General features: G+C 41.2%; 1 protein-coding gene across 1 annotated transcript in view; it reads left to right on the forward strand.

Moving 5' to 3' along the window:
* The window catches only part of Gfm2 (GTP dependent ribosome recycling factor mitochondrial 2), a 36,280-nt gene that overhangs the window by 10,264 nt on the left and 6,650 nt on the right, over positions 1-19,366 (forward strand). Inside the window, 13 exon segments of the mRNA XM_036207220.1 lie at positions 351-439; positions 2,327-2,415; positions 3,793-3,853; positions 4,066-4,122; positions 4,124-4,246; positions 9,684-9,764; positions 11,421-11,569; positions 12,836-12,926; positions 12,928-12,977; positions 13,061-13,160; positions 14,690-14,876; positions 17,640-17,716; positions 19,199-19,337. Coding sequence (XP_036063113.1) covers positions 351-439; positions 2,327-2,415; positions 3,793-3,853; positions 4,066-4,122; positions 4,124-4,246; positions 9,684-9,764; positions 11,421-11,569; positions 12,836-12,926; positions 12,928-12,977; positions 13,061-13,160; positions 14,690-14,876; positions 17,640-17,716; positions 19,199-19,337 — 1,293 coding nt within the window.

A 19,366-nucleotide genomic window follows, 5' to 3' on the forward strand; every position in this document is an offset into this window, starting at 1 on the left:
AATGGTGTAATGTTTCCATATAACCCATATACATCCTCTTGTATGCCTCCAGCACCAAATATAAGTGATTGCTATGTAAACAGTTGTTATTTTATATTGCTGAGAGAGTAATGACATGAAAAAAGTCTGTCCATGTTTAGAACAGACATCGTTTTTTCCTGATTCAGAACCGTGGGTGTGCGGAGGCCACTGTCTGCACCATGCTTTTTGTTTGTTTGTTCACTACGAATGTGGGTGTACAAATATCTTCTTGAGGCACTTCTTTTGTGTATACACTCACGAGTGACATTGCTGACCCATGGGACTGCTTTGATTTTGAAGATTTTAAGTACTTCTTACTTTTTTCTTAGGTCACGTGGACTTTACCCTGGAAGTTGAGCGCTGCTTGAGAGTGTTGGACGGCGCAGTGGCTGTGTTTGATGCCTCCGCTGGTGTAGAGGTAAAGCAGTGCCAAAGTGAAGCCAGGTCCAGTGGGATTGGTTAAATGTAGACCGTATCAGAATCGGTTAACTAAATCCCTTTATTTGGTAAATCCACATAAATCAGGTTGTGGTTAAAGGAAGTTGGAATTTAGTAATGAAATGTGATCTCAGGTTTTTCCCAATGGAAAGAAAGTTTGTTTCTTCTAGAAAATATGAAGGTTGATGTTGAACTGTGAGGAGCCTGAGATTCTGTTGATTTCAAACTAACAAGTTCTGCGTTAGTTTCATGGATTCTGTCAGAAGTCACAAAGTCACTAGGTGAGAATCGGGACTTTATTAGTCTACATGTAGTAACCTCCAGTGAGAGTCAGGGGACTTTAATTAGTCTACATGTTGTAACCACCGAGTCAACATCCCCCCCTCCCCAAGTCCTAGTCTAGAGAGCTGCATGAAAGAAGTCAGGGCCAGTTGGTCATGTGACAGGCTAAGAGGATGGAAATATTGTACAGTGTGCAGTTAGCATTCCTCCATGTTGCTCTGGAGGACAGACAGTGTGTATTTCTAGAGCAGTCAGCAAACTTACCTTTCCCTCCCAAGGGAGACACTACCACATAGACTGTTGGCTATAGAAACATCCTTAAAAGACAGTGTGGAGAGGGGACTCAGCACTTGTAGCAATGCAGACACATGAATAGTTATCTCCTCACAGTTAATGTGACGACTCTCGGGGCTATAGTTGGTTTCTGGAGTACCTCCCTGGCTTGTCTGAGTGCCTAGGATCAGGTGTAGCATCTCTGCCCTCTCCCTCATACATGCAGGTGTGCATTGAAGTCCTTGAGTAAATTCTGAAAATGGATTTGTTAGTAGAGCTTATGTTAGTAGAATGAATTATATTGTTTTCATTTTGCTTTGCTTTGTTTCAAATAGGGTCTCATTATGTACCATGGCTGGTCTGGAACTTGCTATATAGATGAAGCTAGGCTCAAACTCACAGAGATCTACTATTCTAGATAAAAGAATTTTAAAGAATCATGAAAACTGAATCTATTTTTTAAATTGTTGGTTGGATCCTAAATTTAAAATAAATTAGAAGACATCACTGAGGAAAACAGAAATCTGAATTATATACTATGTGAAAATATATGTCAAGCTTTACATTTCCTGAATGTGATTGTTATAATTGAGTATTTAGGAGAAGACCCTTATTTGGAAATGAATGCAGCCATCACCATGCCTCCAACTTACTGTTGTGACCTAGCCATAGCCACTTACGTACTGGCTCCACATGCAGGGCTTTTGAGAAGGAGGTACCAACAAGAGATACCATTTTGTACTCTGAAGAGTGACTCAGATTCAAAAGAGCAATAGCAAATATTGATGAGGGTGATTCAGCTGGAGCTCATGGTTGTTGATAGGAGAGTAAAACAATATAATGCCTCTAGAAGGCTGTTTGGCAGTTTCCTATAAAGTTACATATGCACCTACACTAAAACCCAATAATTCACCTGGGCGGTGAGGCCTGTTTAAAAAGATCGTAATTAAAACAAATTAGTTCATTATTACAGGCTGGGAAAAATGAAGTGAAACAAAAAGTAGATCTTCTGGTTGTGATTTAAGTTCCCTTTTGAGAGGTCTGGTTATCCTCTGGATTTTAAATCACTTTGTGTGGGAACCTAGTTCACCTAAAAAGAAGCACTGTTCTCAAGCATCATGGAGTCTCTTCCAATCTCTTCATCATATTCTCTGTTGTGTTCTCCAGGGAGCAAAAGAAGGTCCCTGGAAATAGACCGCAGGGGTTCTGATTCTCTGCAGCATCAGGGCCAATTCCACATTACCACAGATTCGTGGATCTGTTCACCCGTGGCTCACAACAGCCACAGCATTTTCTCTCATTTTTGCTTTAGGCACAGACCCTGACCGTGTGGAAGCAAGCTGACAAACACAAGATACCCAGGATCTGTTTTTTAAACAAGATGGACAAAACAGGAGCAAGGTGTGTGAAGAGTGCTTCCTAGGCTTTAAGTTAGAAAGCAAAGGAAGACGTCATGGCGTATAGCTGAAGCTTCGGAAAAGCAATTCTAAAGTATGACTATATGCTTTAGATAGCTATATCTACAATATAGATATATAATTATAAAGTATAATTATTTTATGGAATTAAAAAAGTCTAAATTTCAAAGCAGTTGTTGAGATCTGCTACGTGGTGAGCCGTGTGGATCTGTGTAGCACATTTTGTAGAACCCTGATGGAGTGCAGTCTTGCAGTTGCTGCTGATTCTCTTTGGAGCTCTGCAGTATCTCCCCTTTGCTCCTGAAGGCTGCTGTGACCTAATTGCTACAGTTAGAGAGTAGGGTTGTTTCTTATTGTTAACTCAGAGAATGGTGTCTTTCTGTGTCTTCTGATTTTCTTTAGTTAGTGGGTATTAAGCTCAGCAAAAGGGAAGTGGGAAGGAGAATGTCCTGTCTGTAAAGCAGAAAATGATTGGCACTGAGATGCAGTGACTGTATCAAGGCTCATTTATAGATGCATTGTTCTGGCAACATAGAGAATCAAAAATATATGAAGGAGTGAAATGTGGACAGGAATGAATTGAGGATGTTAAGCATTGTGGAGGAAATGTAGGAAGACATCTTGGTCAGTGGTGACAGTGTGGTAAAAGTTAGACTGTCATTCCCCAAGACCACAGGTGTATAACTTGGTGGCTATGTGGCTTCTTTGGCAACTCTGTTTAAAGTACCCTTGATTACTAATTACAGCAACCTGTAACATTTACTAACTTTGAACCTTTCCCACTTGGAATCTCTTGTAGGCCATAGAAGTACACTTTGACTGATTTAAGTGTCTGTAGTGATAAGGAGGGCAATGCCTGAATTCTAGGCTAGTTCTCAAAGATGCTGGCACCAGAACGATGTGCATGTATACATGAATCAGCCTGTGTGCCACTGTAGCAATTGTACTATAGGTAACCCACCCCTGTGTTAGCATAAAAACAAGCATCATAGCGTAGAGTCCTAATACACAGAACATTAGTCAGTCTGGCTCTCAGAAGAGAACCAATAGCATATATAGCTGTGGAAGAAAGAATCCTTAATTCAAATAGAATCTTGCATGTAACTCTAGTTAATTAACTGTGACTTTAATCTTAGTATCACAATTTGGTTATGTGAAGTTTGCAATAATTCCTTAAACTTCCCCAATGATGAGATAAAGTTATACTTGATTGCTCTTACCAGGTTTGTTTAAGATAGTGCCCTGTTGGAAATGGACAGAGTAAGCATTACAGAGAGTAAGGCGCTATGTTAGAGAACATCCTTCAGCCTGTTTGGAGAGGCTTCTACTGTGTTTCTAACGGTGACCTTGCTTTTTACAGTTTTAACTATGCGGTTGAAAGCATCAGGGAGAAGTTAAAGGCTAAGCCTCTGATTCTACAGGTAAGTGGTTAATTGATATCCCATTCTGCTGTTTCCCCATCAATTTATTGTGGCATACACACTCTTGAAGCAAATTCAAACCTTAAGTAAGTACAGCTAAAGAATTTGGTGGAAATAGTTTCAATTTGAGGAAGACGGTATAGTGGTAGGTTTTGCTGCTGGTGGCCTCTATGTTCGTGTCATTTAACAGTTAAGCACGCTCTGACTCGCAGCTGCCAATTGGTGAAGCCAGAACTTTCAAAGGAGTGGTGGATGTAGTCAACAAAGAAAAAACTTCTTTGGAATTCTAACTCTGGTGATGGAAAAGACTTTGAGAGAAAACCCCTCTTGGAAACGAGTGATCCGGAATTGCTGAAGGAGACTGTTGAAGCAAGGAACGCTCTGATTGAACAAGTAAATACTTTATTCTAAAATTCTGTAAGTGTTCAGTGACTTTTTGACAGCTTTATTGTGAAATTTCATATAAAATTATGTGTGGAATATGTAAAATATAGTGAGTGAAAATGAACGCCAATGTGTCTACCACCCACAAACAAGTGAAATAGTAACTACGTATTTATCTATACATTCTGTTTTCTCTTTATCTGTCCATCCTGTTTTCTATTTAGCTATACATTCTTTGTAGTTGAGTTTTTTCCTTTTAAGATTTATTTATTCATTTATTTTTATGTGTATGAGTGTTTTTCCTGCATATATTTGTGTTTACTCTGTGTACGCCTAGTGTCCAGGGAGGTCAAAAGAAGGCATTGGGATCCTGTGGAACTAGAGTTACAGATGGTTATTGGCCGCCATGTGGGTGCTGATATATGAACCTAGGTTCTCTGCAAGAGCAACAAGTACTGTTAACTGCTGAGTCATCTCTCCAGTCCTAGTTTGATTCTGTTGTGTGTGCTCAGAGTTGAACCTAGGACTTGGTAGATAGATGCTGAACGTGTGCTTTATCACTGAGCTGTGCTCCCTCTACTCCAACATATTATGTTAATCTTAGCATTAGTTTGCATATTCTGTCCTTACAAGTGGAGCAGTATTGTTTGTATCTTATTTTATATTTTGATGGAGACTGATCTCTGTTGGTATGTGTGTGTATTATTTTCAGTGTTGTGTGGTATTCTGATATGTTAGTATAGGAGTCCCAGTACTTTAGAGATTGAGGCAGAAGGATTGATGTGAGTTTAACGCTAGTGCAGGCTACATAGTGAGTTCCAGGCCAACCTAGAATTATAGTGACCTGTCTTAAAGAAAAAAGACAAACAGAAAAACCATGTTATACCTCCTGTGCAATGTGGAAAATTTTCCTGAAATCTCAACAACAGAATCTCTGCATCAGGGAACCTGCCTGTCTTCTCCTCTGCCAGATGTCAAATTGCTTAGAAAAAATGAAAGCCATCAATTTATTAGAGTTAGGTCTGCATTGACTCTAAAAACTTTAATAGAACATAGCAAGATTGCTAATGCTCTAATATTATACTATATAATATTTACACTATATCAATATTTGTGGCAATGAATAATACATATGTTAGGCTTCTTGAATCTTACAGTAAAGCTTTTGAACTTTTGATTTTGAACTTCAAAATTGTATTGGTCCAAGTGAAAAAAAAAGCTTTTTAAGACAATCTTGACAGTGTTGCCCAGACTTACCTGGAACATTGCCATTCTACTGCCTCATACTCCTGAGGACTGGGGTTGCAAGTATGTGCTACCGTACCTGCTCAGTCCAGACAGATTCTGGCAGCATTTCCTAACATTTACCTTGTATAAGTAGGTATTTTTAGAGAAATTATTTGCCATTATAACTTATAGTATTCATTGACTTTATAATGAACATAATAATGATTGTTATTGGATTATGGTTATTAGGCTGGTTAAGTGCTTTACATGCATGCTTATTCCCACAACCATGTATCATCCTTACTTTACAGACAAGGAGTCAGAGTTTAGAGTGTTTAAAACATTACAGCTAATAAAGGGCAGGGCTGGGATCTGAACTCAGGTCAGAATCAGATCAGAGCTCAAACTGCTATCCACTTTACTACATTTCCCCTCCTCCTCCTCCTCCTCCTCCTCCTCCTTCTCCTCTTCTCTCTCCTCCTCCTCCTTCTTTCTCCTCTATCCTTCTTCTCCTTCTTTTTTTTATTTAAATGTAGTCCTGTGTGGCCTGGAACTTGCCTTGTAGACCAGGCAGCATTGAGCTCACAGATCTGCCTGCTTCAGCCTCCCAAGTACTGGGATCAAAGATGTATGCCACTATGCCTCCCTGCTAGACTGCTTCTCTAGATTAATAAGACATAAAAAGAGCAGAAGTAGAACTGACATTGATCATGAATTGTACACATAATTGGTTCCTTTTTCAGTGTGTGTATGTGTGTGCTTATGTGCAATTTTAATACTGAACAGTTAATAGGCATAAAGAAGGGCCTTATAATCCAGTTGGATAGCCAAAACACAGTCGCACATATTGGCTTTTACTAGGACATGATAGTGTATGATGTACATAAAGAAAATTAGGTATCAGTAGCTAATAACAGATGCTGATTATATGTGGGTGGGTGTATGTTTGAATGTATGAATGTGGATAAAATTTAGAGAATAATACCACCTCAGGTATATTAGCCACAATTAAAGAAAAAACCCACATATATGTATGTATTGGTGAGTGTAGAACAGATGTAATCCTTGGGTACTGCAGTGGGAATTCAGTGATACAGTTACAATAGAAAACCATATAGGAGGGACTGGAGAGATGGCAATAGTTAAGAGCACTTATTGTTCTTGCAGAGGACCCAGATTTGATTCCCAGCACGCACACGACAGCTAACAACTCTCCGTAACTCCAATTCCAGAGTATCTGACACTTTTTTCTGATCTGTGCAAGCACCAGGCACACATGTGATGCACAGACCTACATGCAGACAAAACACTCATACACATAAAATAAAAATAAATATACCCTTAAAAAAAAGAAAGGAAAAAAAAAAAAGAAAACCATATGAGAAATTGTAAGCGCAAGTTTCTGCCCCTCCAGCAACTCCCAAATACCTGGTAGCCACTTCCCAAATTACCACACAGAGGCTTATATTAATTATAAATGCTCGGCCATTAGCTTAGGCTTATTACTAACCAGCTCTTATACTTAAATTAACACATAATTCTTATCTATGTTTAACCATGTGGCTTGGTACCTTTTCTCAGTACAGCGTTCTCACCTTGCTTCCTCTGCTTCTGGCTGGTGATTCCTGACTCTGCCCTTTCTCTTCCCAGCATTCTTAGTTTGGTTGCCTTGCCTATACTTCCTGCCTGACCACTGGCCAACCAGCATTTTATTAAACCAGTTCAAGTGACTTATCTTTACAGTGCACAAGAGGATTATTCCACAGCAGGAAATATCAAATGGAGGCTCCTCCAAACATTCCATTTGGGGTCTGTACCCCAAGGAATTAAAAGCAGTGTCTTGAAACCACCCCCATTCCTAGTATCATCATTCACAGTAGGCAAAAAGCAGAAACAACTCAGGTGGCCATTAACGGATGAGTAGCTCAACAAAATGTAGACTGTTCCTCTCCCTTAAAAGGGAGGGGGTTCTGACATAAGCTGCAATATTAATAACATTGTACTTTGTAAGGAAACTCAGAGACAGAAAGTAGAATGGTGGTTCCCAGAGGCTCGGGGATGGGAAGATGGGGAGTTGTTTAGGCTTTCTGTTTGCAAGTTGAAGCATTAAGGAGATTGCATAACACTAATATAAATGAGCTTAATACTACTTAATACTACTGAGCTCTACCTAAAATCAATTATGATGGCAAACTAAAGAAGCTTTAATGGTGAAACAAACCACAGTTAAATTTATCTTAAACTGAGACCCTAAATATGAACTAGATTCAGCTTTCTATGTCTTGGGACATCTTTAGAGGTGAAATGTAATGAGGATAATAATAGCTAATACTTATGGGCACTTACTGTATGTTCTGAAAGTCTGATTAGAATTAGCTATTGATCCTCACTACAGCCCTAAGAGGAAAGTGACCTGGACCAGCAGATTGTTCTTGAGGGACAGGGTCCTGATAGAGTGGGGCCAGGGTATGTGAAACAGAGAGAAGATAAAAACTGGGCTTGGGAGGTCTTGCACAAATTTTGTCTTATGCTACACAAGTTTATTAAGAAGTACAGCATTTTATATACTATTTGCAGGGTGAAAAATGGGCAATGTCAGCAGAGAGCTAAGTCAGACAATATTGGCAAAGAGAACACAGGGTACCTCAGGCACAGCTGCCTTAGGACTGATAACCACAGCCAGGGGGAAGAATCGGGTCCCCAGAAGCTGCAACCTTGACTCCTCTGAGGCACTGGCTTTAGCATCAGACTGCCCTTGCTAAGTCCACCTGTGGACAAGGACACAGAACTAAGTTCCCTTTGTCCTTTTTGTCAGGGTCTCTGAGAAAGTTGGGTTGGTGTGGCTTCCCACAGGAAGGCACTAGTATTAACTAGTCCATGAGTTACCAACAGATGTGATGAAACCTGACTGAAGAAGTCTGCACAGGCTGGACTGTAGGACATTTCTAGGCAGTCCAGTTGCAGAAGCTGGCCTTACCCTCATATTTAACTTCACTGCTTTCCAGGCAGGGAGGCTTCTCTCTGTCTCCTGTGCTCACTTACAGTTTGTTCTTTGAATGTTGTAGTTAGAGTTTTCCTGCCTGCCCCACAGTCAGGACAAATCTCTCTTACCCACCAGTCCCACAGTCGCTCAGACCCAACCAAAAAAGCACACAAAAACTTATATTGCTTACAAACTGTATGGCCGTGGCAGGCTTCTTGTCATCTACTTCTTCTATCTTAAATTAACCCATTTCTGTTAGTCTATACTTTGCCACGTGGCTCGTGGCTTACCAGTGTCTTTACATGTTGCTTCTCCTGGCGGCAGCTGGCGGTGTCTCTCCCCAGCCTTCTACTTCCCAGAATTCTCTTCTCTCTTGTCCCGCCTATACTTCCTGCCTAGCCACTGGCCAAACAGCATTTTATTTGTACAGAGCGATATCCACAGCAGAGTGTTTTTCTCCTTTGCACTATCACCCACAGTTGAAACTGTTTTAGGATTATGATCATGGTTTGTTTTTGGTTTTGGTGACAGTGTCTCACTTTCTAGCCCAGATTGTCCTGGAACTTGCAGCCCACCTGCCTCAGCCCCCAATGCTGGCATTGCAGGTGTGTGCCGCTATGTCCAGCCTGTTTTATTAGTTTGCTGTCAGCTGTAGTATCTGTTTCTTTGAGGCAGATGGTTATGAGAAGCACAAACTAGGTAATTGCATTTGTGATATTGAAGTGATACCAGCAACCAGCGAGTGAAATGTTTTACTTCAGTCAGTACGGTAATCAGATTAGGTCTTTCAGTTTGGGAATCATGGGAAATCTTGTGATCATTATGCATTTATAATTTTAGAGGAGTACCAGTTGACACATGTTATGAACAGAAAGCGTCCTAATGTATCCTCAAACTGTCAGTCCTTTGTATGAATATCATTGTTATGCATTAGGAATTCTATCTCTTCTTGCGGCACTGAGTAGATAACCTGTGATTGAGTCCAGCTCTGACTCTCTGTGACTTTAGGAAATTCACAACATGCTTTCAGTTTCCAGTTTCCTTTTCTTTGGAAAACAAAAACAAGACAAAACAAAAACCAAACTGTGTTTTCAAAAGGTACGAAGAGTTGTATGGCCTGTGTGTCATATACAGGGTATGTAGCAGCCTTGAAAGATCTTACTAGTGCATACTTGTAAAGTTAATAGCTAAGGATGAAACTAAATACAAGCTATGCAAGTTTGTCTTTCTTTACAGGTTGCAGATTTGGATGATGAATTTGCTGACTTTGTTTTAGGAGAATTTAGTGAAAATTTTGATTTGGTACCAGCTGAAAAGGTAATGTGTTATTCACTCATTTAGACAAAATTTGCTAAGTGAATATGGTTTGGTTTTTCTGTCTTTGGAGTGTGTGTATATGTGTGTAAGTGGAGTTTTCTTGTCCTAACCACTGGCTCAAAAATAACCAGGAAAGGGCTTAATATTAATTATAAGTGCTTGGACAATAGCTCGGGCTTGTTACTAACTAGCTCTTACAACTCAACCATTTCTGTTCATCTGTGTGCTGCCCTGAGGCGCTTGGCTTTTACCTCTATCCCATTTTGTGTGTTCCACTCTATCTGTGTCTGGCTGGAGACTCCAGGCTCCTTCCTTCTTCCTTCCAGCATTCTCCTAGTCTGGTTTTCCTGCCTAACCTTATTCTGTTCAGCTGTTGGCCACTCTTTTTTTTGGGGGGGGGGGGTTTGAGACAGGGTTTCTCTGTAGCTTTGGAGCCTGTCCTGGACTAGCTCTGTATACCGGGCTGGCCTCGAACTCACAGAGATCCACCTGCCTCTGCCTCTGCCTCTGCCTGGCTTTAAATTACTTTTTAGTTTTTTGGGACAGGGTTTCTCTGTTTAGCTTTGCGCCTTTGCTGGATCTCACTCTGTAGACCAGGCTGGCCTCGAACTCACAGAGATCCGCCTGTCTCTGCCTCCCGAGTGCTGGGATTAAAGGCGTGTACCACCACCGCCCGGCTACTAGCTTCTTCATTAAACCAATCACAGTGACATATATTCACACAGTGTAAAGGATTATTCCACAGCATATGTGTGTGTTAACTTTTTACACTATTAAAACTGGTGGCTTATGCAGGGCAGTAGTGGTGCACACTTTTAATCCCAGCACTTGGGAGGCAGAGGCAGAGGCAGGCAAATCTTTGTGAGAGCAAGTTCCCGGATAGCTAGGGCTACACAGAGAAGCCATGGTTTGAAAAACCAAAAAAAAAAAAAAAAAAAAAGGAAGTCACTCTCATGTATATAAGTACCTAACACCATCAGCATGCTACTTCCAGATACACTACAAAGTTAGAAGCTGAATCATTTTTGTTACATAGAGTTGGGGTCAGTTAATTTTCTCATATCAGTAGCTCTCTAATTGGGCCTGAGACCCACTCAGTAAGGGGTAATTATCCCTGGTACTGGGAACCTCGACAACTCCTGGGGCTAGTGAGGTCGTGACTCTTAGATTAGGGGCGCCTACCGCCACTTCTGGGGCAGCAGAAGTCCTAACTGTGTTCTAGACCTTGTCCTTATGCCCACAGGTTAAGTGTGGCTCCCATCATGCATCAGAGAAGCTCCTCTTTGCAGGAACAGACCGCTGCAGAAAACCATAACTGGGCATAATGCAGAGATGAGCCCCAGTGCATACAGCCCCTTTTCAGTATTTTCAAGCATCTATTATGCCTTAAACTTTTCTATCTTCTAAAGCTTTGCTGTATTTTCAGAAGCCTCGCTGTAATGCTCATAAAGACTTATTCTAGTGAATAAGAGACAACATCCAATATGCTGAGTAGTGACTAATGATATAAAAGTAAAGCCATACAGAATGATGGAGGTATGGGGAAGAGTGCTGTTTTTTATGGGCGTTCAGGGAAAGCCCCTGCTGAGAGATTCTGACCGGGACTTGTGTACTGTGCACTGATGATCCATGTTCATTTTCTGTGTCTGCCTTTAGCTACAGACTGCAATCCACAGAGTGACGCTGGCTCAGGCTGCGGTGCCTGTGCTGTGTGGGAGTGCCTTGAAAAACAAGGGCGTTCAGCCCTTGCTGGATGCCGTTACTCTGTACTTACCGTCACCTGAAGAGCGCGAGTATGGGTTTCTGTAAGTATGTGACCAAGTGACTAAAGTCATACGGCTGCAGCCATTTCAAGTGGTCATTACAAAGCAGTGTGGAGAATGTCTCTGTAACGTAGAGAGCCACAGCAATTTTCACTTGAAAAAGACATTTTTGCCCTCTTTTAAAACCTGTCATAGTTGTAGGTAGAACTATGAAGGTGGTTTTTTCCTGTGTATGTTGGTTCTGCTGTCTCTGCTGGGTTTTTGTTTGTTTGTTGTTTGTTTTTGTTTAAGGTTGTTACTCATTAGTAGATATGGTTATATTCATCTACATTTCAGGATTTTCCTGTGGTGAAACATTCTGTGGCTCTAGAGAAAGGCCGTTGAATTCTTCCTGCTCTCTAACTCTGTACTTGCATGGTAGAGCTCTAACATCGGAAGTAGCGTTAAGCAGAAGAGCAGAGAAATGGGTTTGTGTTAGCAAGGACAGTAATCATTTTTCACATCTCCATTGGAAAGACATCATGTGAAGTGGGTGTGGGCATGGCTTCATGCCACCTAGCCTTGTCCCAGCTAATCCAGGTTACTTAATCTCTGCATCAATGAAGTGTAGGCGATAGAAGCCATCTCGTATGACTTAGAATAGTCCAGTGAGTCACTATTTATTAAGCATAAGGGCCAGTGCTGGCATGTAGAAAGTTTCCATATTTATACCTTCAGTGTTAAATTTAGACAAACTAGGACTGAGATTAGAGAAAGGCTATTGTTAGAAGTGCTTAATTTACTCTGAGTCATAGACTTCCTTGAGATTGATGAAAATACCATTTATCTTTGCTCAGAAAAATGCACTTCTGCAGAAAATCTGTCAATTTCAGGAAAACTCAAACTTTTACATTTCTTTAAGGATACTGTAAACAAGTCCCAGTTTCTACTGGAGATTGATGGTATTACTCAGCTAGACACTGAGTGAAGTGAGAGCCTGTCAGCAATGATTAGAAAGAATGTTCATTTATCCTGTAGATTCCTTGGTTTTGTGACCTTTGAAGGAGCTTTTCAAGGAGAGAGTTTGTGCATTGAAGATATTTGCAAATATGGCAGTACTTGAAAGAGAACCCATCATTGTTTGTTTTAGTTTTCAAGATTTATTGGGAAGACCTCCATTAAGTATTTTGTCAGTGATGGAAGAGAGGGCTGTAGTGACGATACTTCCCGGGCCTTGTTAGCTCTGCTAAAGAAGCATGAGGTCTGTGGGAGAACCTGGATGACCTGTGCACACAGCTGGGTGCCTCTAATACCTCCTTTGTCTTGCAGGCAGTGGTACAAGGATGATTTGTGTGCACTGGCATTTAAAGTGCTGCATGACAAACAGAGAGGACCCCTGGTTTTCCTGCGCATTTATTCCAGGCACACTGACCCCCCAGTTGGCCATCCATAACATTAATAGGAACTGCACGTAAGGGGGAGTTTTGGTTATTTTCTAAAACTGCACTCATTTATTTAAAAGCACTTTACTGATAAAAATCATGGTTTCTATAGGGAGAGAATGAGTCGTCTGCTTCTGCCATTTGCTGACCAACACGTAGAAATCCCTTCCCTGACGGCCGGTAACATCGCTTTGACGGTTGGTCTTAAGCAAGTGAGTAACCACATGGGTTCCATAGCAAATCATGTAAATGTGATTTATAAACAGTTTATAATAGGAAAAAATTCACAACTCATCTAAATGTCTGTTATATGAATATGATAGCATATTCTTCAATATTGTTGAATGTCATACATTTTCTAGAAAGAAAAATAGATTGAGAGAAACCCACAGACAGGATGGATTATAGTCAAATGAAGTTCAACTCCAAGTAAAGTCTACTACTTATTGAAATGTATGTGTCAAGTTTATTTAAAATACTATTTTATTCACATGGAATCTTTGTCTATTTATATATAGGGGAGTTGGGGGTCCTCTCTTTCTCTGTCACTAAGTTGCCCAGGCTTGCCTTGAACTTGCTGTCCAGCCCTTGCTGGTCCACCGCCATGCTTGTTGAGCATTTACGTGTTTTGATCATGGCAGAAAGTTTGATCTAACCTTACCACTGATCAGGTAATGATGAAAGACATTTTGCTATCGAGGGCTCTTTAAGGGCCAGGGTTTGGGTTTCTTTGGTTCCCAGTGGGTTCTCAGCCTACAGCTCATCAGTGTTTGCACACAGTAGATGCAGCCTAGATATTTATAGAGTGGATGGAAGGATCTACTTGGAGCCACATCTGGTTTGGGTGGGTTAAAACTCAGGACTTTCTTTTAATTCAGATAGTCAAATGTAGTTTTCTGTTAAACTTTGGCATATCTCATATTGGGATAAAAATTGTTACTTTAACCTTTTTAACTCTTCATGATTAACTGCAGGTTTAAAAAATGTTTAGGAGAAAACTTTCATGGTCTGAATTTTTTACCTGGGGGATTTTGGAGAAAGGATTTCTCTGTGCAGCCATGACTGTCTTGGAACTTTCTCCATAGACCAGGCTGGCCTTGAACTCAGATATCTGCCTGTCTCTGCCTCCCGAGTGCTGGGGTTAAAGGTGTGTGCTGCCATGCCTGGCTGAACCTGGTGTTATTAATGTCTTCTGTCTTCCTAAAGGCAGGACCTGCTCCTTGTGCATGTTTGAAGGAGCACTACAGACATTTGGAGAGTAGTCTACTGAGGGAAACCAGCACAGCCTGGATAGTCCGTACTGTCATGAACGCATCTTAAGTTGACTTAAAATACTGCCTGATCCCCATGGAGCTTTTACTTGGTGTCTCTGTGTGTGTGTTCTGCTTAGTTGGATATTCGAGTTAATAGAGAATTTCCTGTAAAATAGAAAGAAATTCTTAACTGGTGTTAAAATACTTCATGAGTTTTACTGAACCTGCCTTGCCATGATGGGAAATTCAGGCAGATGGATACATTTTTTTGCCAGTAAATTTTGGTGTGGATATATTTCATTATTTGTTAGAATTTATTACAGTGACATTTTAGATAGAGTTCTTACACAAGGTAAATGAGCTTTGTTTATGTAAAGTTGTAAGATCTGTGAATTTATTTTTCTCGAGTTGAATGAGAAGGATGTGCTACACTATCTACGTTTTGTCTTGTGGTGTTGGGTGGAAGCAGCTGTCCCGTTTGCTTACAGACTGCCACTGGAGACACCATCGTCTCTTCCAAGTCCAGCGCCTTAGCTGCAGCCCGTCGAGCAGGGAGAGGAGAAAAGAAGCACGGGAAAAACAGTGAAGCAGAGAGTCTGCTGCTGGCTGGGGTGGAGATTCCAGAACCTGTTTACTTCTGCACCATAGAACCGCCATCAGTGGCTAAGCAGCCAGGTATGGACAGCGTTTGTGTGTCAGTTCATTGGTGTCTGCAGTGTAGGAAGCCGTCTCGGTGAGTCCTCAGGAGACTTCCTGTGTCATAGAAGTTCCGTTTCACTTGCCCTTGCTGGTCAGCATTTCTTGTGGTTTGGTCTGGGGTTTTACCTAAGTCGCTTTGATTTTTACAAACTCCATGTATATCTTAGCCATTTTTCTACTTTCATATTCTTCTCATTCTTGTTCTTGTAATGCTTTTGTTTGTTTCTTTGTTGATGTGGGGTTTTTGTTTGTTTGTTTGTTTTTGTTTTTGTTTTTTCGAGACAGGGTTTCTCTGAGTAGCCCTGGCTGTCCTGGAACTCACTCTGTAGATCAGGCTGGCCTCAAACTCACAGAGATCTGCCTGCCTCATCCTAAAGGTGTTCACCACCACCACTGGCCTTGTAATGGTTTTTATGGGAGTCCAGGCAATTGACTCTACCCTGCCCAGCCCTCCTAGTGTGTTAGATTAGTTAGGACATGAACTGTAACTGATTTACTTCTTTGCATCTACAGTACCAACCAGTTCTGCTTTCCTGAAGATGGCTTGCCATTTTGCATTGTAGTTACTCTTCTTTCACCTAGTTTTGCTTACATTGTAATGGTTTCCCCTGAACCTGTCTTACATTGTAATGCTTTCCCCTGAACTTGTCTTACATTGTAATGGTTTCCCCTGAACCTGTCTTACATTGTAATGCTTTCCCCTGAATTTGTGTCTTTAAAACTCTTTAGGTCTCAACTCAAACATCAACACTTTGTAAGACTCTCAATGAATTCTCAGTTATGAAGACCACCTAAAGACAAACTTTATAGTTTTCTTTAATCCCCTTAAGAACAAGTTGGACTCACAGATTAGGGGAGAACAAGAGCAATCTTTATTCCCCTCCGCATCTCCTAAGATGTAGTGGGCAAGAACATCTCTAGCCAGGTGGGGTTGCAGTTCTTCGTCTACCCGGCTGGGGTGCACATGAAAGAGATCAGAGGGCAGATGTAAGGCCCTGAGTAATGAAAGAAGCTGTTCTTTTCTTGTCCAGTTGCTGAAGGAACAGTATTTATGTCAGGCAGATGTGGCAGGGGCTGGAGCAATGGCTCCGTGGCTAAGAACATCTGCTTTTTCAGAGGTCTTGAGCTCAGTTCCCAGCACACACATAGCTGCTTGCAGCGGCCAGTAACTCAAGTTCCAAGGATCTGATGCTCTTCTGGTTTTCTCAGTGCCAGCCAGTTATTGGTGCATGCATACATGCAGGCACTCATTCATAACACATAAAAAAGAAAAGATGTAGCAAAATCCCCAATCTGAAATGCATGAAATTTGAACAATTTTTATCTCAAGTATTTCAGATAAGAGATATTCAGTTTTTAAACAGTTTTTTTTCTTTTCTTTTCTTTCTTTCTTTCTTTCTTTCTTTTTTTTTTTTTTTTTTTTTTTTAAAGATTTATTTATTGTGTATATAGTGTTCTGTCTGCAGTCCAGAAGAGGGCACCAGATCTCATTACAGATGGTGGTGAGCCACCATGTGGATGCGGGGAATTGAACTCAGGACCTCTGGAAGAGCAGTCAGTGCACCTAACCTCTGAGCCATCTCTCCAGCCCCAATATAAAGAGTATTAATGAGATCAAGAGAGATTGCTCAGTGGTTAAGAGTACCAGCTCCTCTTGCAGAGGGCTGGGTTGGCTTTCCAGCATTCAGTGCTGGATCATGGTGGCTACAACCGTCTGTAACTCAATTTCCAGAGACTCTGGCACCTTCTTCTGGCCTTCGAGGACATCAGCATGGACGGTGCCCAGACATACAAGAAGTCAAAGAAGTGATGCACATAATCTTTTTAAAGTGCTGTGTTTATACTAAGTCTCTGAAATCTGCTGTCCATTTTACATTTATAGTGCCTGTTAATTCAGGCCAGCAATACTTAAAATGGCTGCTATTAGACAGCACAGCTCTAGAAAGCCTGGTTTATATACCTAAGAACAATTTGAGTGAATATAGTTGGTAAAGCTTAGCTTTTTATCTGTGGGTCAGCCTTTTCTTCGGCTGCACTTTTCAGTCCGCAGAGCTTTTATAAAGAAGGCAGGCATATTTATCAGCTAAGTTTATTGTCGCCTTACTCCACATAGCACATTTCATGCAGTGATTTGCCCTCATTTCTCCTGTAGTTGAGAATTCACCATAGAGTGTCAGGTGGAATTGTATCTTCCCTGTGCTGGCTCACCACTGTAGCCAGTGGTTTTAAAGGCATATTATACATACATGTGTGTGTGTGTGTGTGTGTGTGTGTGTGTGTGTGTGTGTGTGTGTGTGGATGGGTGTGGGTGGTCAGCTCCTAGATTTGTCTTTACAAAATAGAACCAGATGAGGTTACTGACCCTTTTTAAGTCCTTCAGTGGCTTCCCAGTGTAAAGCCAAACTTGTCATCGTGGCCTATTAGACAGAGCATGCTCTCCCTGCCTGGCATCTTCCTTCTCATCTAACGCTTCTCTTCATTGGCTGGCGTCTGGCTGCTGCCATCTGCCTGTTGCTTTACGCAGCTCACCGTGGAGACGTCTGCACACCACTCACTCTCAAGCACCTCTTATTGGAATTTTGTCTTACCTTGTTTTAGTCTCTGCATTTATGGCTTTTTGAAATTCCCTTTTTTAAATCAATGCACCTGCTTGTTAATCGATACTCCCCACTTCAGATTTATTGTTAATTTACTTAGAAATGAAGTGAAGATAACAATAGGTATTGTTTAATCACTCAGATTTGGATCATGCCTTGGAACGCCTTCAACGTGAAGATCCTAGTTTGAAAGTGAGGCTTGATCCTGACTCTGGACAAGTATGTATATTATTACCCAGCCCTAGGAGAGGGGGAAGGGAGGAAGTAGGACATGTATATAACATTGACTACTCTATGCTCCTGGAAGAAAAAGCTCAGATTCATAATTTAAGTTTCTCTTTATGTATATTGTCATTCTAAGTGAACATTCTCTTCAATTCCCTAAAATAATTACATTTCACATATCACTCCCCATCAATTTTGTGTTTCTATAATATGGGCTTTTGAGAAGTTTTGAAATAAGGTTCAGTTCTTGTGTCTTTTACCCTGATGCTTATAGAAGCCAATTTCTCTGTTATATGCATGTTCAAACTAGCCTAGGGGGTTGTCACTGCCTACAACATTTAGGAACTGTCTGTGTGGTTGGGAGGTTTTAGAGGGAAGTTATTTACCCCATTCTCAGGGCAGTGGCTTCAGCATAGTTTCAAACAGCTGCCTGCTCTTTCATCAAGAAAAGGATTTTAGCTGGGTGTAGTGGTGCACGCCCTTAATCCCAGCACTTGAGAGGCAGAGGCAAGTGGATCTCTGAGTTCTAGGACAGCCTGGTCTACAAAGTGAGTTCCAGGATAGCCAGAGCTATATAACAAGACCCTGGCTGAAAAATACCCCCTCCCTGGTAAAAAGGGTTTCACCGGGTCTTTGGTGGCTCAGGCCTGTGGTTCCGCCCCTCAAGAAGCTGAGAGGATAGGATTGCTGCAAGTTTAAGGTGAACCTGGACTGCACACAAGTAAAACCCTGTCACAAAAGCAAACCAGGGCCGGAGAGACGGCTCAGTGGTCAAAGGCACTCGCCTGCTCTTCTAGAGGACCTGGATGCAGTTCCCAGCCCCCATGATGATTTGCAACCACCTGTAACTCCAGTTCCAGGGACTCCAGTGCTCTGTTCTAGTTCAGCAGGCACAGGCATGCCATTGGGCACAGACATACATGCAGGCAACACATCCATACACATGAAATATTAAAAACTAGGGCCAAGAAGAAGTCTCAGTGAGTAAAGGCACTGGCTGCACAGGCCTGATGACCTGCGTTGGATCCTGGAATCCAAATAAGTTCTTCTCTGACATCTACACATGCCTCTCCTCTACATCATACACAAACATACCACACATACAATAGTAAATGAACAAATACATAATAAACAAACTGCATACCAAGAAAGAAGATAAAAATCATAATCCAGAACATGGATTGTACTCCTGTTGCATTGGCCAGAATTTGATACAGGGATTAGGTAACTTGGTGCTACTTAACTTACCCAGTTGGTAATTAAACTGTCATAAAAGGACACTACAATTGATTTATTATCCTAGCCAGAAAAGTCAGTAATATTTTCCTATAGGGGTCCCCAGAAAGTTTTCAAAAGAAATTCAGTTGTAATTATAGAAAATTACTTAAATACATGAACATCATTACTTTTTATAATATTTAAATTTTTTTCCCTGTATATAGTATTTTGTTTTGTTTTTTTCCCTTTTATGAACAGACGGTCCTGTGTGGTATGGGGGAGTTACATATTGAGATTATTCATGACCGAATCAAGAGGGAATATGGCCTAGAGACCTATCTAGGGCCTCTGCAGGTGGCATACCGGGAAACCATCTTAAACTCAGTTCGTGCCACAGGTAAAAAATAAAACATTTGGACATTCTGG

The sequence above is a fragment of the Onychomys torridus genome, chromosome 15, assembly GCF_903995425.1.
Source record: "Onychomys torridus chromosome 15, mOncTor1.1, whole genome shotgun sequence".
Classification (NCBI taxonomy): domain Eukaryota; kingdom Metazoa; phylum Chordata; class Mammalia; order Rodentia; family Cricetidae; genus Onychomys; species Onychomys torridus.